General features: G+C 34.0%; 1 protein-coding gene across 1 annotated transcript; it reads right to left on the bottom strand.

Moving 5' to 3' along the window:
• Positions 1-10,075: 10,075 nt before the first annotated feature.
• On the bottom strand, positions 10,076-13,931 carry LOC134857547 (tetraspanin-11-like). The gene is made up of 2 exons (XM_063873739.1): positions 13,912-13,931; positions 10,076-10,469 (listed from the first exon to the last, which is right to left on the bottom strand). Exons 1-2 carry the CDS (start codon positions 13,929-13,931, stop codon positions 10,076-10,078), a joined length of 414 nt encoding a protein of 137 aa, XP_063729809.1.
• Between the last annotated feature and the right edge of the window lie 5,951 nt (positions 13,932-19,882).

Here is a 19,882-nt window from a genome sequence, read left to right as displayed (position 1 = left end):
ATCCCTTCAAAATTAGAAAAAAAAATTGAGAACAAATTCTGTAGCGCTTTGATGTTTTTTTTTTCATTCGTTTTTGATAAAACGTTGCTATTTTCACTAAAATAAAACCAAGTTTTTGAGGCTTAACTAAAATTTTTTCATCCTATCATAAGCCTGCTTTGTTCGTTTTAACTTACATAAAGTTAAAACGGTTTTTGAAACTAAGTCTTTTTATAGAAATATTCATAAAAACTATTCAAATCACAACTGAAAGAGGATGAAATGATAATTCCTTGAGCCCTACTAATTTCAGTATTTTTCACTTGATTATTAGTGGTATTTCAGTCTAATTGGAAATAAAAAAAAGTAGCTGAAAAAACCAAAAGGCACCAGAAAAATTGAAGAAAAAAATGTGAAAAAATTAACCAGATAATTAATTGGACAATAATCAGTAAAGTCAGAAAAAAAAGTAGCAAAAAGAAACGTCTGCAATAACATCATAAACAGAAAAATGTGAAAAATTCATTCGTATTCCCAGAGCCTAGCACGGTTTGCAGTCCAAGTATAGAAGAAATCACCTCAACCCAAAAATTTTGCGCCAACTTTACAAATGTTTGAAGTCTAATTTGAAACCAGTCAACTTATAAAGGAAGTTTTGCCTTAATTTTTGCGGGGAAAAATTTCATTTTTCGATTTCTTAATAAAAATAAATTGTTTCAATTTCAAATTTTCAAGGGTATAATTATCGTGGCCGGATCATTCCGTGCATCTGCACAGCAGAAGTCAATTTTCGTTCTTTGTGCATCCAAAACACACTTCACTCAAATTACATTTGAACTATCATGACCCCATTCTGATAACTAGGCTATCTTCTGTTTGAGGCGAAACATCATCGATGTCCAAGAGGTGATGATCATTTGATGATATAAAAGATATGATTTTGGCGATGATAATGTCAATGCAGTTGAAGACGTGCATGAATGGGAAAAAGATGCAACCAATGACGATGGACTGGAAAAGTTCGTTGATGGCACCAAAGACGCATGGGAATTTGTAGAGGATGCAGCAACTGAAGTTAAGATGGAATTTCGGAATTTGTGGGAAATCTCAAGACACGGGGAGAGGAATCCAGAGAGGACATCAAAGTAGGCCTAGAAAAGATAGTGGACGGGACCGAAGATGCGTGGAAATTAGTCGAAGAAGCTGCCAATGATGTTGAAAAAGGAGTTTCTGAGACAATCGAAGTTATTGATGACTGGGGAAAAAATGCAAAAGAAGATATAAGAGACAGTCTAGATAAGATCATGGAAGGCAGTATAGATGCTTAGGAACTTGTTGAGGATGCAGCGAAAGAAATTGGAGGTGAGATTTCGGACACTATGGATCAGATTGAAGAATGGGGAGATGATGTGGGAGGAGACATCGCAGGGAGTCTTGAAGACATTGTGACAGGGACTGAAGAGGCTTGGGAGTTTGTGGAGGACTTAGCAGAGGATGTTGACGATGCATTGAAAGACACCATTGACACTATTCACGACTGGGGCAAAGATGTCATCTCAGTCTCAGACGACATATTGGATGTCGTGGAAACCATCGTGGACGTAGTGCGAGCGGTGGTGAAGCGGTTAAGTCTACGCCTCTCAATCGAAAGGTTGGATGTTCGAGACCCACCATAATCCTTGCTCGTTGCTTGAGGGTAAATAACCAAAAAAATTTCATGTAGTTCATAAACAGGGGCACAACAGTGGTTTGCCGTGATGAGCTGTACAGCTCTTTTGTTGGTCCTATCCCCCGTGGATAAATGGTCTTAATATTAATCGGTCAAAAGAAGCTGATGTTTTTGGCTAAGCACGGTTTTGATGTTCTGCCCTTGCCGGGAATCCTGTGCGATTTTTTCTGATGACATAAGGAACAAGGCCAGAGTCAAATCACACAAACATTGTCAAAGTTTGATCAATTAGTTTCAGTTGAGCTACCTACAATTATAGAATGCCTCGCGAAGAGCAGCATTAAATAGACATAGTCTGAAAGTGAAATGTAACTTTAATCATAATAAAAAAATATATAAAAGCTAAATGATTTCCCCTTCCCTGATTATGAATACGACCAAGTTTTCTTTTACTGCTGATGTAAGCAAACTCAGCGTTTTACTTCCACACTTAGGTGGTCTAAAATCGGTATTTTCAGATTTTAGCTACCAGAGTTTGGCATTTTTATACAAAACCCCAACTACAACTACTTTCGCGAGCGAGGTTGAGATTTTACAGTTTTTAAGTCATTTAGAAATGAACTATTTTTCGAGAAAAGGTCGTTGAACTCAATTTTTCTTTAGTCAAGAAAGCGTAGCCTAGAACATACCAACACTTAACCAAGTCGAAAAATGGGGAAACATTGACAAGGCTAAATTTGGCGCTTTTTTGTTATAGACTGCCAAATATTTTCCACTTCATGTCAAGAAGTTTTCGATTTTTCGCATTCCAGTTTCACTGAACCATTTATATTAAAACTTGTTCAAGTTCAAAACTCTCAAATTTTGTTCTTTTGACTCAGGGATTCGACCCCCTGCCGACCCAAAGGGTCCCCCCTTTGATACTTTTTCAGAAATCCATTTTTGGCCGACCGACCATAAAATTTTTCTAAAGGCGCCTATGGCGCCAATATATACTAACTTTGAGGGGGAGCGCGCGCCAAAAAAACGCGATTTTTTTGTCAAAATTTTTCAAAAAGTGCCCAAAAAAAGAAAGGTCGTCTAAATTTTCCAATTTTTTTTTGAAAATCCGCCCCCCCCCCCCCCCCCCTCGAGAAAATCCTAGATCCGCCCCTGAACCTAGTTATTGCTCTTTTAGAATATGAGTGAAGTTTTCTGATTTTGGAATTTTCCCAGAGACATAATTTTTTTGAATGAATTTTAGGGCGTAACATTTTATGCACTGAGGCTTCCCACATCCGGTTGCCTCGATTAATCCTTTGACATCAGATTGAGTTTTTTTTTCGTGGTCAAAAAGTTTCAAAAAAACGGACAAGAAAAACGAAAAACATTTCAGAGGGTCATAACATTTTGTGTCAAAAACGTTTGGGTGCAACTGCTAATGCAGGGGAGCTTATCAAAACCCGTCTTCATGACAGAAATCAAAAACTCAGATTGGGTAGGGTAGTTTTTGAGAAAATTCAAAAAATTTCCAATGTTTCATAATTTTTTGTGTCAAAAAACTTGGGCAAAGCCGCATATGCAGTGGGTATTTCTACAACTCATTGAGCCCAAAATCTCAGATTTGAAGGAGTAGTTTTTGAGAAACTCAAAAAACTTCAAAAATGGTCAAAAAATTGAGTATTCGACTTATCCGAAGATCATAACTTTTGTTTTGAAAAATTGAGCGTAACCGTTCATGCAAGGGAGCCTCCCTCTAACCTATAAATTTGGTCTACTCTCCGAGCTGCGAAAAAATAACAGACAACAATTTTGAAAGGTTTACTCGTTCTGGCGTCAAAAATGGCTAAATATTTTGAAGCTATTTTGCACTGCTAATTAAAAAAGCCAACAAAACAACCGTTCCAGCAAAATTTTCAAAAATTGACTGCTCCGGTCTATGCATAGGGCTCTCATAAGCAATTGAACGGCCCCGAACATTTGTCTAACTCTCAAGTACGAGCAGCATAGACTATTTATCGCATCGCCCCGTCTTTTTTCCACAGCATAAAGAGCCGCTCAGGATTATCATTTTCCTAAAAAAAAAACCACTAAAAAAACTTAAATTTCGTATGTAGTTTGCAAGCATGTTTCCGCATCTAGAATATCTCTGGAATTATTTTCTGATACACTGGCTGTCTTACGCCTTCAAATTAGTTTTTCTCAAGTAGTTCATGACAAATTTCAACCCTTTATCTCAAATAGTTGCCAAGAAAACAAAAAAAATTGAAGATAAAAAATCATTCATTTTCTCGTTGAAATAAAAAACTGCAACTTTTATGTCTCCTGACTGTAAAACGATATGAAGTGCGAAACTGTTTAGAAATTGGCCAGTCAAAACATGGGATGTAAAATTTTTTCAAATGCTCAACCCTAAACTTAGCTGGTCAATTGGGTGTTTTTGTGAGTAATTTGACTGATATGAGTTAAGTCCAACACAATTTCCTGCAATTCCAACACATTTTTACAAGATTTAGATCAAAATTGTCTGGATAATTGTCAATGAAAAAAGAAGATCTTTCGGCTCTTTTTGTATTCGCAAAAAAAAGACCTTTTTAAAATTTTATTGGCAAGGTTTATTGGCGATACGAAAGTAACGGAATATTTGTGCTCGGGTGGGTTTTTTTTCTTCAGATGAATTGCAACTTTTTAACTAGCCATTTTTGACAAATTTTTTATAACATACAAAAGGTATTGTTGTCCTGAGCTTAAATTTGAAAAGATATTTCACCTGTGATCTTTTTTCGTAAAGTTATGAGGGTTTAAAGATTGCCATTATGGCCATTTTGAACAATTTGGGACAATTAACGCGCAATATAATTCGCGCTATTAAAAGCGGAAATTTAATCCGTCTTATAAATTGTTCCAAATTGGTTGAACGAAGCTTATTTGCCATAATTGATTTGTTACAAGGAACGAAATCTATCTTTTTGTACTTTATATGGCGTGTGGGGGATGATTTTCATCAAAAATTTCAAATTTTAGAAAAACTTTTCATTTTATTTTATTTCATTTAATTATTTTATGTTATTACTGCTGCTCCATAAACCTTAAAAGGCAGTCGGAACATTCAGAGCTTCGCCCTGATACGAGTAGTCTTGTTTAATTTCGATTTGTTTCAGCTTACTTCAACTATTGAGACTTTCAATTAAGGTGACAAAATAAGAGTTAGGCTCATTTTGCAACGATTTGTTCAAAGATTGACTCCGTAGCACGTCAAAACTAAGACTAAGACACGTACAACTAAACTTGCAGAGTTTAAATTAAGAATGAAGAAGCTATAGTTAACCGCACCGAAGTTTCTCCGATTATTATCTATTATCTGGCGATTTTGTGGTCGAACCAAAAATTATTGTTCCCACTTTCGATACGAAAGTAACGGAATATTTGTGCTCGGGATGGGTTTTTTTCTTCAAACCAATTTTGACTTTTTAATTAGCAATTTTTGATGGAATTTTATTATATCATTCGGAAGCTATTGTTGTCCTGAGCTTAAATTTGAAAAAATATTTTCCCTTGTGATCATTTTTCGTAAGTCAGGAGGGTTTGAAGATTGCCATTTTGGCCATTTTGACCAATTTGCCATTTTGACCAATTGCCATTTTACAAAAAGATAGATTTCGTTCCTTGTAACAAATCAATTATGGCAAAAAAGCTTCGTTCAACCAATTTGGAAAGATTTATCAGGCGGATTAAATCTCCGCTGGTCAAAATGGCAATCTTTAAACCCTCATAATTTTACGAAAAATAAACACAGGTGAAATGTCTTTTCAAATTTAAGTTCAGGACAACAATGGCTTTCGAATGATATAAAAAAATTCCGTCAAAAATTGCTAGTTAAAAAGTCGAAATTTGTCTGAAGAAAAAAAAAACCCACACCGAGCACAGTAATTTGACTGATATGAGTTAAGTCCAACACAATTTCCTGCAATTCCAACACATTTTTACAAGATTTAGATCAAAATTGTCTGGATAATTGTCAATGAAAAAAGAAGATCTTTCGGCTCTTTTTGTATTCGCAAAAAAAAGACCATTTTAAAATTTTATTGGCAAGGTTTTTGTTCCGACTTTTGATACGAAAGTAACGGAATATTTGTGCTCGGGGTGGGTTTTTTTTCTTCAGATGAATTGCAACTTTTTAACTAGCCATTTTTGACGGATTTTTTTATATCATACAAAAGGTATTGTTGTCCTGAGCTTCAATTTGAAAAGATATTTCACCTGTGATCTTTTTTCGTAAAATTATGAGGGTTTAAAGATTGCCATTATGGCCATTTTGAACAATTTGGGACAATTAACGCGCAATATAATTCGCGCTATTAAAAGCGGAAATTTAATCCGTCTTATAAATTGTTCCAAATTGGTTGAACGAAGCTTATTTGCCATAATTGATTTGTTACAAGGAACGAAATCTATCTTTTTGTACTTTATATGGCGTGTGGGGGGATGATTTTCATTAAAAATTTCAAATTTTAGAAAAACTTTTCATTTTATTTTATTTCATTTAATTATTTTATGTTATTACTGCTGCTCCATAAACCTTAAAAGGCAGTCGGATCATTCAGGGCTTCGCCCTGATACGAGTAGTCTTGTTGAATTTCGATTTGTTTCAGCTTACTTCAAGTATTGAGATTTTCAATTAAGGTGACAAAATAAGAGTTAGGCTCATTTGGAACGATTTGTTCAAAAATTGACTCCGTAGCACGTAAGAACTAAGGTTATGACACGTACAACCTAACTTGCAGAGTTTAAATTAAGAATGAAGAAGCTATAGTTACCCGCACCGAAGTTTCTCCGATTTTTATCGTTTATCTGGCGATTTTGTGGTCGAACCAAAATTTATTGTTCCGACTTTCGATACAAAAGTAACGGAATATTTGTGCTCGGGTTGGGTTTTTTTTCTTCAGATGAATTGCAACTTTTTTAACTAGCCATTTTTGACGGAATTTTTTTATAACATTCAAAAGGTATTGTTGTCCTGAGCTTAAATTTGAAAAGATATTTCACCCGTGATCTTTTTTCGCAAAGTTATGAGGGTTTAAAGGTTGCCATTTTGGCCATTTTGACCAATTTGCGACAATTTACGCGCGATATATTTCGAGCTATTAACGCGTAAGCGTAGATTTAATCCGTCTTATAAATTGTTCCAATTTGGTTGAACGAGGTTTATTTGCCATAACTGATTTGTTACAAGGAACGAAATCTATCTTTTTGTACTTTATATGGCGTGTGGGGTGATGATTTTCATTAAAAATTTCAAATTTTAGAAAAAGTTTTCATTTTATTTTATTTCATTTAATTTTTTTATGTTATTACTGCTGCTCCATAAACCTTAAAAGGCAGTCGGATCATTCAGGGCTTCGCCCTGATACGAGTAGTCTTGTTTAATTTCGATTTGTTTCAGCTTACTTCAACTATTGAGATTTCAATTAAGGTGACAAAATAAGAGTTAGGCTCATTTTGCAACGATTTGTTCAAAAATTGACTCCATAGCACGTAAAAACTAAGGTTATGACACGTACAACTAAACTTGCAGAGTTTAAATTAAGAATGAAGAAGCTATAGTTTTCCGCACCGAAGTTTCTCCGATTTTTATCTTTTATCTGGCGATTTTGTGGTCGAACCAAAAATTATTGTTCCGACTTTCGATACAGAAGTAACGGAATATTTGTGCTCGGGGTGGGTTTTTTTTCTTCAGACAAATTCCGACTGTTTAACTAGACATTTTTGATGGAATTTTCTTATATCATTCGAAAGCTACTGTTGTCCTGAGTTTAAATTTGAAAAGATATTTCCCCTGTGATTATTTTCGTAAAACATTTTTGATGGAATTTTCTTATATCATTCGAAAGCTACTGTTGTCCTGAGTTTAAATTTGAAAAGATATTTCCCCTGTGATTATTTTCGTAAAACATGAGGGTTTGAAGATTGCCATTTTGGCCATTTTGACCATTTTGGGACAATTAACGCGCAATATAATTCGCACTATTAAAAGCGGAGATTTATTCCGTCTTATAAATCGTTCCAAATTGGTTGAACGAAGCTTATTTGCCATAATTGATTAGTTACAAGGAATGGAATCTATCTTTTTGTACTTTATATGGGGTGTGGTGGGATGATTTTCATTAAAAATTTCAAATTAAAAAAAAAAGTTTTCATTTGATTTTTTTTCATTTATTTTTCTTATGTTATTACTGCTGCTCCATAAACCTTAAAAGGCAGTCGGAACATTCAGGGCTTCGCCCTGATACGAGTTGTCCTGTTTAATTTCGATTTGTTTCAGCTTACTTCAACTATTGAGACTTTCAATTAAGGTGACAAAATAAGAGTTAGGCTCATTTTGCAACGATTTGTTCAAAGATTGACTCCGTAGCTTGTCAAAACTAAGACTAAGACACGTACAACTAAACTTGCAGAGTTTAAATTAAGAATGAAGAAGCTATAGTTACCCGCACCGAAGTTTCTCCGATTATTATCTATTATCTGGCGATTTTGTGGTCGAACCAAAAATTATTGTTCCCACTTTCGATACGAAAGTAACGGAATATTTGTGCTCGGGGTGGGTTTTTTTCTTCAGACAAATGTCGACTTTTTAACTAGCGATTTTTGATGGAATTTTCTTATATCATTCGAAAGCTATTGTTGTCCTGAGCTTAAATTTGAAAAAATATTTTCCCTTGTGATCATTTTTCGTAAGTCAGGAGGGTTTGAAGATTGCCATTTTGGCCATTTTGACCAATTTGCCATTTTGACCAATTGCCATTTTACAAAAAGACAGATTTCGTTCCTTGTAACAAATCAATTATGGCAAAAAAGCTTCGTTCAACCAATTTGGAAAGATTTATAAGGCGGATTAAATCTCCGCTTACGCGTTAATAGCGCGAATTATGTCGCGCGTTAATTGTCCCAAATTGGTCAAAATGGCAATCTTTAAACCCTCATAACTTTACGAAAAATAAACACAGGTGAAATGTCTTTTCAAATTTAAGTTCAGGACAACAATGGCGTTCGAATGATATAAAAAAATTCCGTCAAAAATCGCTAGTTAAAAAGTCGAAATTTGTCTGAAGAAAAAAAAAACCCACCCCGAGCACAAATATTCCGTTACTTTCGTATCGAAAGTCGGAACAAAAAATTTAAAACACTTGGAAAAGTAAAAAAGAAAACAAAATAAACTAGTTCTTCGTTGTTTATGATGCAGCATTCCAGAAAATTCTAGTTGAAAATGTGCATTTCATAATGATTTGCAGTTGTTTTAAAATGCACATAATTTAGATGGTAATTTACAACACGGTTCAGCATTTTTTTTAGCCTAGAAGTAAAGAATTTGTAGAGATATTTTTAAAAAGCTGCCACTTACAGAGCCTGAAAACGTGCGTTCATCATTGTAAAATTGTAACTAAGATGAACAGAGCTTTCTTTCTTTAAAAAATTTGCAAATACTTTCAATAATTTATATAAATGAAGTTATTATGCGGAAAATATTTTGCTGTTAACTCCAAACTCTGTTTCTGACTTATAATCGCAATTTCTGAACATAACTCTGAATAAATTTTTCAAATTTTGTCTCAGTATATCAATTTTTTTTGTGTATCTGTATGCCAAAACACAGTACTAAATAAAAGGTTTTGCATAAAATTTATGAATTTGAACTAGATGTTTGGTCGAGAAATTTTTTCTCAATTTAGTTTTTTTGCCAAAGTTACTTTTACAGAAGGTATCAAGGGTCATTTTGGGGTATTACTATTCATAAATGACATTCAATTTAAACGAATAAACACATAATGAACGAAGCCAAAGTTCTGGTATTTTTACGGTAAAATCTGAATTTACCGAAGGTAAGAAAAAAGCAAAAAAGGGGCAAAAAAGCCCAAAGTTAGAGCTCATAGTTTCATCTGATTCTTCATTCTATAATTCAGTTGAATTAGTGTTATAAGTGTTCATTGCTTCACATCTGTTGTTTAATTGCTGAAATTGAGTTTGGTAGAGATTAGAGTCGTTTAGTCCATAAAAAATTGATAATATCACCCCGCCCAATCACAAAAAAATTTCTGGTGCAAAGCTTCTTCCACGATCAATATTTGGTTGTCCTTGCTCTATTAATTTCTCTGAAAATTGCTTCTTCAAAATTATTGATATCTTTCAAAGTTAATGATATCTTGCATGATGGGTATCTTGCAAGATCTTTTATAGTTATACATAACCTTGTAAGGATTCTAGCAAGATTCTTGCAAGATCTTGCAATATAACCATCTCTGATCGATTATGGTTCATTGAGATATGATTTTTGCGCCTATATCGGTTTTTTGAGATATTAAGAAAAAACGTTTGTACGCTAAGCCAAAGCTTTGAATTTTTTTTTAGGACAGTGAAAGGTGAATAGCAATAATTTTGATGAAGTTTGGCTAGTTATCGGACTTTATATGTAGTTTGGGTGGCTTTAGCCAGTCCCCGATACCACTCCCAAATATTTTTCTTTCTCAACTTGTTCAGCAACAGTAAGGAGGAAACCAATGCCACAAGTTGAATCATCAATACAAATACAGCTGCTATCGACAGGACCAACAAATTGCGCTCGAAGAAGTCAACGATCTGCTTCAGACATCCGTGTTCGTAGAAGTTGTTAGGATGCGCCATTGTGCCACAGTTATCCAGCACTGTCTTGCAGCAGGAGTCAGGAGCGTGAGCAAAGTTCTCGTCATCAATCGAAGTTACATTTCGCTCTTGATTTCTGATTTTAACCCACTTGGAGTATTTCCAGTCGTCATAATGCTGGACCCCACAGCACTTCTGCTCCTGGTGCCTAAAGTCAAATAAGGATTTATTGCCGTTCTAGAAAATCCTGTCCTTTTTGAAAACGAAATCGCAGTATCCAGTTGCTACCTCCCAAGTACGCCATTCAAAAATTATTGAGAACCTGTTCTTTACGTATTTTTGTAGTGCTTTGTGCTATCATATCTGAATGAATTCAAAGTTCAAGTTCAAGATCAAACCTGAAAGTTAATGAATTTCAATCAGTTTCTTCGATTATATTGGTTTCATGCATCTGCAAAAACGAAATAATTTTTTGGTGTCACGGATTTTGTGATCAATTATTGATATTTGTAGATTTGGATTTATCTCTCCAGTTTCAGAAAAAAATTCTTGTGGTAGTAACTACAGTCTTATTTTTAAATAAACAAATTTATATCAACAATGGTGCTTGGAAGATCTTCGAACAAATGGAACAACCGTTTAAGGTAACTCTGTTAGCTCAAACATGTAACTGTTAAACTATTTGTATTAGGGCCATTGACATCATTTAAATTGGTTGTTTGACCTGTTGTGAACATTGAAAATGATATTTTTACTTTTTATGTTACGGTCAAACAATAGAAAAAAGGCAACCATTGAAAATATATAAACAACTGTTGCGACCAAAGTAGTTCGTGACTGGGTTACTGGCGCTACTAAAATCAATAAAACCCCTAAATATTCAAATAATGATCAAACGGAAGGACCCTCTGTTACATATAGCCTCAGCACGCTCGGAAAAAAAATACCTATCCGATTAACAAAAAGATAAATTAACAAAAAGATTATAAGTTTTGCCAAAAAAGAGCAATACTACTCGCATTGGCAAAACTAAGATTGCAATCGATTACCGCAAGTAAAATTTAAAGTTCAGCAAGCTAGTTTAGTTTTATGGCCCAAATAATGAAATTGTTTTTACTATCAAATCGATTACAACCATTGTAATTTATACTTAATTTAATCAATTCGATAGTTACCAAAATCCGTTTTTAAGTGCATTTTTTGAAACAGATTATTTACAGATTTTATACAGATTATATACACATGTTATACAAATTATCTATCCTATTAAATCCATTGTAGTTTCGTTTCAATTTTTAAGAAAAAATTTTGAATAAAAAAAACTTTTGTTACGTGTCTTGTTTTGTTGAAATTGATCAAAAATAATATAATTTATTTTTTGTAAAATATATTCGATTTTTTCGATTACTTTGAAAGTGCATAACAATTGATTGTGATCGATTTCATACAGCTTCTATGGGCTTCTATACAGATTTCATGTCGCAAAAAAATTCATTTTCTAGACCATAAAATCGATTTTTCTGATCTGTGTAAAATCTCTATATTATCCATTTTGGTGTCTAATTGAGTTGAATGTAATCGATTTCTTAGTATTTGCCAATGCGGGTAGCCTTTTTTCTAAAATGCAAAACCGTATTGCTAGCTTTTTTTCTCTATTGAATTGTATGACCAGCAATTTTCCATAAGAATTGTACGACAAAAATTTTTCACATGGAGTTTAAAAATTTTTTTTTTCCACTTTGCTTTACTTGTTTGTGTTTTGCCCTGAAACAAAAAAAAACAACATATATCTCAGAGGAGAAAAACAATAGATTAAATGGCATCATAAATTTCAAACTACATATTTATATGTTCCAGGTGAAAAAATATTGACTTTCACACAGAAGTAGAGGAAAAAACATAATTTCTGTATATGGCTATGAAGCCTCTTATTTTGAAAAATTTAGTGGAAGAATTTTTTTGCCTGATTTTTTTAAAGAAAGATATAGATTTATATGATTCTTGAAAATCAAGCAAAAAATCAAGCACCTTCATGATAATGTTTTTGTTCCTCTGTTTGAAATGACTGGTCTGGACCACGTTAAGGGTATAATTTTGAAAGGTTTCGATGCCAAATTGTTTTGGAAAAGGTTTGTTTGTTCACAAAATTAGTTTAGCGACTAAACTAAAAACAAACAAAAAATTTTATCGCTTGGACTTTTGTATCTAAAGTGTGCTTGTCATAGAGATTTTATCATTAGAAATTGTATGATACGCATTTTTTCTGTAAAAAAAACATACTTTTGTTTAAACAAATTATCTTTCATTTGAGAAAACACGACAAAAATTTCATTAAAAACTACGTTAAGGAAAAACAAATTGCTGTTTTTGCTTGCGTGTGGGAAAAATCTTGTCATACAATTTTCATTCACGGTCAGGATTTGTTTATAGACTAATGTATGCATATGAATAGCTTTTTAACTGACATTTTTTCGAAACCTTCTAAAACGACAAAAAAATTTACAGATATGATATTTAATTCCACTATACTTTTTCTCCTTTCAAAGTATTTCGAAAGTTTTATGATTAGCATCAGTCCAGCGGTCAGGTTTCAGGATCGGTAAAAATATATTGCTTATACTAGAACTGTGTTTGAGTTACCTCGGCGTTCAGCTTTGCTTTTATGAAAAAAAACGAAATCATGGACTCCAAATTGTCAAACAACTTTTCGTAACAGAGAAAACTTCGAAACAGACTACACTCTAGTCGCTGTCGTTGAAGGTTTTCATTGTTTTCGCACGAAAAGCTTAAACAAAAAATCGTAACTTTGAAAGTCTTGGTTGAAAAATTTTTTCTTGAATACTGACCAATGATGATCGTTTAATTGGCTTTTGGTGTTTTTTAGCAAACAAGTTTTTTCCTTTGATGTTTTTTGGCTGAGCAGCAAGCAAAAATCTTCAGACGATCTCCTCATTGATATACATTTTGACTTTATATTTAGTTTTTTTTTCTAAAGTATCTTAACAAATATACCAATTAAATCAACAGATGTTTGAAATTATCCATCAATAAGTTTTAAATTAAACCTTTACACCCCAGTTTCTAATGAAATTTAAATGTGACACCGTAAACTTTTTATTGGGTTGTAAAAAACTTTATAAATAGTTGAATCGAAAGTTTATTTAACACTTCACCATTTTTTGACAATAAAACGATCACTAAAGAACGGAGAAAGACATGATCAAAATCCTTCTTCTGTTAAACTTGGCAACTATCATCTCTAGTTCAGGTGAACTATTTTGTTTGGACTGGGAAGTTGAGTATTCAGGCAATCGAAACAAAATCTCTGCCTGCTATTAGATGAAATGTCGAAAACCAATAATGAGCGTTTGATCTGCTTAACTTACATTCGAAACGAGCTGTATAAGCAAAACTTTGAAGCGGTTTTCTCGAAACAGTTAATGATAAAAATTAAAGAGAAAAAAGATAAAAAAGAAAAATCAAGGTAATATTTTATAGCGTTACTTTTGAATTTTTCTCCGCATCGTATTTGAAAAACAACTTATGCAATTTTTGAGCCGAAATAAATAATCACCATTTCACTTTATTAGCACGGAAAAAATCGCGCGGTAGTTAAACCAATTTGGAAAAATAGCAATTTTCGAACTCACTGTCTTCGCGAATCACACATGGAAAATTGTTTTAATATTGAAATTAAGACATCGAAAATTTTCAGCTGGTTCAAAAATCTTCGGACAAAAATAGCTTGTTAAAAAAATGTCTAAAAACACTGATTGCCAATGTTGCGTCATATAATTTCTGCAATTTCTGCAATTTAAAGTGAGCAACGATTGTAGATTTGCTAACCAAGATAAACGCAAGTGATATTATTTATAGTCTTATATGTCTGTATACTCAACTGCTGACCCGTTTGTCGCTCATCTACGATTTCACACATGAGAATAAAGCCAAGAACAAATTAAGTTAGCTTTTTGTTCCGATCATTCGAAAAACGGGGAGGAACATTGTATTCGTGTGTTTCAGTTTTTTATATCATATTAAAGCCCTTTAGTCGAGATTCGAACGACATTAGGAAATTTTTTGCCCAGTGCTGAGAAAAACTGATTTAAAATTTTGTCTCAATTCGAACGAATAAAGCAAACAATAGCCTATTTCAATGGATTAACAGCTTGCACTATCTTAATTTAAAATGTTAAAATTACCCGAGTAACGTTAGTTTTTTTTCAGTATTTTAGCGCCTTTAAGAAATCAAAATTTCATAAAACTACAAAAAATTTGCACAAACTTTTGACAATTTTTTCTTGATTTTTTTTCATTTCTTCAGTCATTTTTCAGCATTCTTTTAAATTTGCTTTTTGCTTGTTTTACTATGACTGTCCAGTATCTCTAATCTCTAGTTTTTCATTCAGTCCCCCACGCCAAAAAAAAACAAAGACACTAATTTGAAAAAAAAAAAACTTTTTTTTTGTGTTCTTAAGACTATGGTCGGAACAAGCTGTTCTACTTGCACAGTAAGCCGCTATTGTTGCTTTGAACTTGGCATCTTGTTTTGAAATTTAAAATTTCGACTGAAAATCTTTAAGCATTTGAGGAAAGAGTTAAAAACTAATGAGACCATATTACGTTATTTACACTTAGATCGTCAATATTGCCGCTAAAAATGTGATTACATCCAAGTCATACTGAATCAACGAACACAATAATTTTTATCCATTTATAAAAAGTTCATGTGCGTCTAGAACCTGAAGATGGGCTGGATGAATTGAGTGATAACATGCCTCTTCTGGACAACTTCGTAAACATTCTTGTCAACGAGGTTCAGAAACTGATCACCGAATCAGGAGCAGATGGTAGAGTTAAAATATTTCTCAAAAACCCTCTTTTAAGTTGAACAAAATGCTGTTGACATCCTCATAAAATTTTTGCCTCTAAATCAAATTAAACCCAAATTTGGCAAATTTTAAGTATTAACTATTATATTGAAAAACAATTCAAATGTTTTGAAATCATTTCAGCGAAGCTGATTGAAGAGGGAATTCTTAACGGCGATATTGATGATGTCATCGATGAGTTGGCACAGGACTTCGTCCAATTCGAATATTGTAAGTCGCATTTCTTGATCATTTTTGATTTCCCGAAGGATTCAGTTTTGAGGTTTTCAATTTTCTGATCAAAATTAGTCTGAGAAACTATTTTAACATTTAGGTTAATGGCTTAGCTTTTTTAAGTTCACCCATGACCACGACAATTAATGGAGTTTCCGATTTAACGAAAGATTTCAGAAAACAGCTATAAAAAGTTTTTAAGCTAAAAATGGCCTTGATTATATTACACTCACAGTTGCAATGAGCAAAGTTGGTGTGCTTATGACAATTTCAGATGACAAGGGAAGAAAGGAATACAAAAGAGATTACAGCGGTTATGTCAAAAAGCGAACGGCCATTTGGAAGCAAGATGTACTGGATAGGATTGATAAATTTAAGCGATCCCAATCAGATACACTCAACCAGTAGTTCCCTTAGAAAAAAAAATTCCGAAAAAATTGGTGTTGAATTCCGATTCAGATTTTGATAATTGAAGTATCTCAAGAAATTTGTTTTCGTGAGAGCTGTTTTGTAATCGAGCAGGAAATTTGGTGAGAAGGAGCGAAAGAATTTATGCCTCCAAGTTTTTCATGCTATTTCATTCGAATGCAGAATTGGTGATTCTACTGTTTTACATGCTATAGTAATCTGAGATATATAAAATGCTATAAAATCTTCGTCAAGATTGATTCGTCATTAAGTTGAGTAGTACAGCAAACAAAGGATCGAGTTCAAAATAGTTAATTCTTCGAAGATATCGTCCCTCCTATGACAGAAAATAAAAATTGACAAACTCGGCGAAAGCCCGCCTCCCCCCAAAATCGGAACCGAGGAAGCTAATCTTATGAAATTCAGAGGAGCGATACTAGAGATGATTTGATCCAGGCATACGAAAAACGGGACTTCTCAGACCTTTGGGGGGCAAGTGATAACGGTCCCCGGAAGTGTAAACGGCTCTATCAGAACTCCGAAACTAGCAGACGTATTGGGCTCAGTTTTTAGTGTGTTCTAGGCCTAGTTGAGGGAAGCTTAATTTTGAAACCCCACGCCGCAAGGACCCCCACTTCCGGTTTTATGTCCTAAGTAAACAAACCCAACCCTAACTTACGGAAGTCGTTTCTCGGCCTCCAATGATCACAAGGAGCTGAAACTTGAAGGGATGAAAAATAGTGGCAAGATACATCTTGTGGTATAATTTGAACCAAATCCGGCGGTTGGACCGGATGCTATTAGCACTTGAAAAAATACCCCTTTAAACGGGAAATAGGCAATTGACGCAAAACTTATGAACGATGGTATAATGATTTTAACGCAGCAATCGACAAATAATGCAAACCCCGAAAAAAGACCCCTTGTGAGTGAAAACCCTCAGGCTTCTTCTTGTTGATAGCCTTTTTCCGGAAAAAGTGATAATGGACATTCGAAATGGGATAACTAGTGAAGTAATAATGGGATATGGATAGAACTTGGTAGTTAGGACCCCCATAGTTTTCTGATTCTAAATATAGAAGTTTGACACGGGGGACCCCAGGGTGAACTTAAGTTGATCTTTAAGCGTTGTGACCCCAAAATTGCATAGAAAACCCGATTTTAACACCGGAAGGTGGTGTATTCCCCAGCCCAACCATCTGGAGATATGAACCGGTCACCTTGTTAAAAATTGGGAAAAATTGTGTTTGGGAAATAGAGCAGAAAATGATAGCAATATAGTTTTAAATTGCAATCTTGGAGAAGTAGAGTTCATTCAAAGTGGACTTGGTAAATATTGGGCTCAGGGGGAATTTACTTGGCTCCTCGGAGGTGACTCTTTAGTTAGTTTTTACCCCTAATAGACAAACTACGTTCGCTAATAGCAAGAAGGTCGGTATTGGAATAGAGTACAGATCGAAACTTTAGATGCTATGAGTACGGATGATTTAGCTATCCATGAAAAGGGTCTACCCCTACCCTTGGTCGGAACGTTAACGGAATAATTAAAATAAAGACATTGAGAGGGTCACTGAGTAAACATAGTATGGTTTGGAGGTTGAGTTGAACTCGAGGGCTGAAGTTACTGAGGTCAGGAATTAGTTGATTAGAATCGTTTGACATTTGTTTGCTTGTTCAAATTGTGACAGCCACCGCATACCGGGTATCTAATAAGGTTGAAAAGATTCTAAAAGAAACCGAAGATGGCACTTGGCAGAGTTTACAGGGGGAGGGATATAGTCTTAAAACATGTGCGGACAGTTGATTTAAGCGGATGTTAGGACTGATAGGAAATGGCGTGACTTAATCTAAGACTAAGTGTAAAAAAAGATAAGGAGCTGGAGGTTACCGGGGAGCCTGTAAGAGGCAGAACAGTTGTTAGCTACTATTAAGAGTAGTTGGTTCTCAGTCAGAGAAGAGAGCAATTGATACTGATAGAGAGATAGAGTATAGTTGGTTCTCAGATAGTTAGAGAGAACAATTATTGCTTGCGAATCGAGTAGTCGTTTCTCGGAGTAGGAGAATAATTATAGCAGAAACAGTAGTAGTATAGATATAAGACACTGGGATCGGGGGGGGGGGGTGATCACAGGAATCATTGGGTATAGATTAATATTTAGGTATAGATAGGTAAATATTTATTCCTAATGATCCCTATGTAATATATTTATAACTAATGATCCCTATGTATAGTTTTTTTTAGCTAATGATCCCTATGTAAGTGTTTTTCCAAAAAAAAAATTCACACAAAATTTTCTAAAAAAAAATATATTTTTTTTCAATTGTTTTTTTCGGAATTTTTTTTTTCAATTTCTTTTTCAAGTTTTTTTTGCATTTTTTTTTTCAAACTATATATAACTAATGATCCCTGAGTATAGTTTTTGACCACAGTGTAGAATATTATATCTCTTGTGTATAAATTATGATCTGTATGTTTAACCAATGATCCCTATGTACATCTAATGAACCCTAGTTGAAGCTATTGAACTCTTTGTGCACCTAATGGTCCTTATGCATAACCAATCGCCCATATATTTAACCACTGATCTCTAAGTATAACTAGCCATCCAAAAGAAATACAAATTGATCCTCCAGTTAACTGTGTTTTCAAGAGAAAACCTTGGTTATTAAGTTTTCAATTGCAGTCCACCTGTGCGACTTTTGCCGCTTAACTGTTTTTTCAGGAGAAAACCTTGGTTTTTAAATTTTCAAACACAATTCACCTGTGCGATTATTGACATTTAACTGTTTTTTCAAGAGAAAACCTTCGTTATTAAGTTTTTAATTGCAATTCAACTGTGCGACTCTTGCCACTTAACTGTTTTTTCAATAGAAAACCTTGGTTATTAAATTTTCACATGCAATTCACTTGTGCGACTCCTACCACTTAACTGTTTTTTTAAAGAGGAAACCTTGGTTATTAAATCTTCATTTGCAATTACCAGTGCGACTCTTGTCACTTGGCTGTTTTTTCAAGAGAAAACCTTGGTTAATAAGTTTTTAAATGCAATTCACCTGTGCGAATCTTGCCGCTTAACTGTTTTTTCAACAGAAAACCTTGGTTATTAAATTTTTAAATGCAATTCACCTATGCGACTCTTGCCACTTAATTGCTTTTTCAAGAGAAACCTTGGTTATTAAATTTTCAATAGCAGTTTACCTGTGCGACCCTTGCCACCCAACTGTTTTTCCAAGAGAAAACTTTGGTTATTAAACTTTCAAATGCAATTCACCTGTGCGACTCTTACCAATTAACTGTTTTTTCAACAGAAATCCTTGGTTACTAAATTTTCAAATGCAATTCACCTGTGCGACTCTTACCACTTAACTGCTTTTTCAAGAGAAACCTTGGTTATTAAATTTTCAGATGCAGTTCACCTGTGCGACCCTTGCCACCCAACTGTTTTTCCAAGAGAAAACTTTGGTTATAAAATTTTCAAATGCAATTCACCTGTGCGACTTTTGCCACTTAACTGTTTTTTCTAGAGAAAACCTTGGTTATTAACTTTTCAAATGCAATTCACCTCTGCGACTCTTGCCACTTAACTGTATTTTCAAGAGAAAACCTTGGTTAATAAGTTTTCAAAGCAATTCACCAGTGCGACTCCTGCCACTTATTTGTTTTTTCAACAGAAAACCTTGGTTATTAAATTTTCAAATGCAATTCATCTGTGCGACTCTTGCCACTTAACTGCTTTTTCAAGAGAAACCTTGGTTTTTAAATTTTCAAATGCAATTCTTATGTGCGACTCTTGCTACTTAACTGTTTTTTCAACAGAAAACCTTGCTTATTAAATTTTCAAATGCAATTCACCTGTGCGACTCTTGCCACTTGACTGCTTTTTCAAGAGAAACCTTGGTTATTAAATTTTCAATAGCACTTCACCTGTGCGACCCTTGCCACCCAACTGTTTTTCCAAGAGAAAACTTTGGTTATAAAATTTCCAAATGCAATTCACCTGTGCGACTACTGCCACTTATTTGTTTTTTCAATAGAAAAACTTGGTAATTAGAATTTCAAATGCAATTCACCTGTGTGACTCTTGCCACTGAACTGTTTTTTCAAGAG

The sequence above is a fragment of the Symsagittifera roscoffensis genome, chromosome 1 (genome assembly GCF_963678635.1).
Source record: "Symsagittifera roscoffensis chromosome 1, txSymRosc1.1, whole genome shotgun sequence".
NCBI lineage: Eukaryota > Metazoa > Xenacoelomorpha > Acoela > Convolutidae > Symsagittifera > Symsagittifera roscoffensis.
Note: the sequence above shows the minus strand (reverse complement) of the source record. Positions and strands in the feature narration are given on the sequence as shown.

What these genes read in the sequence shown, in the direction of transcription:
- LOC134857547 (XM_063873739.1), bottom strand. Translation starts at nt 13,931, where the DNA reads ATGTGTGATTCGCGAAGACA. An exon ending in ATGTGTGATTCGCGAAGACA is followed by an intron (nt 10,470 to 13,911) that starts GTGAGTTCGAAA and finishes ATTTGACTTTAG; the next exon opens with GCACCAGGAGCAGAAGTGCT.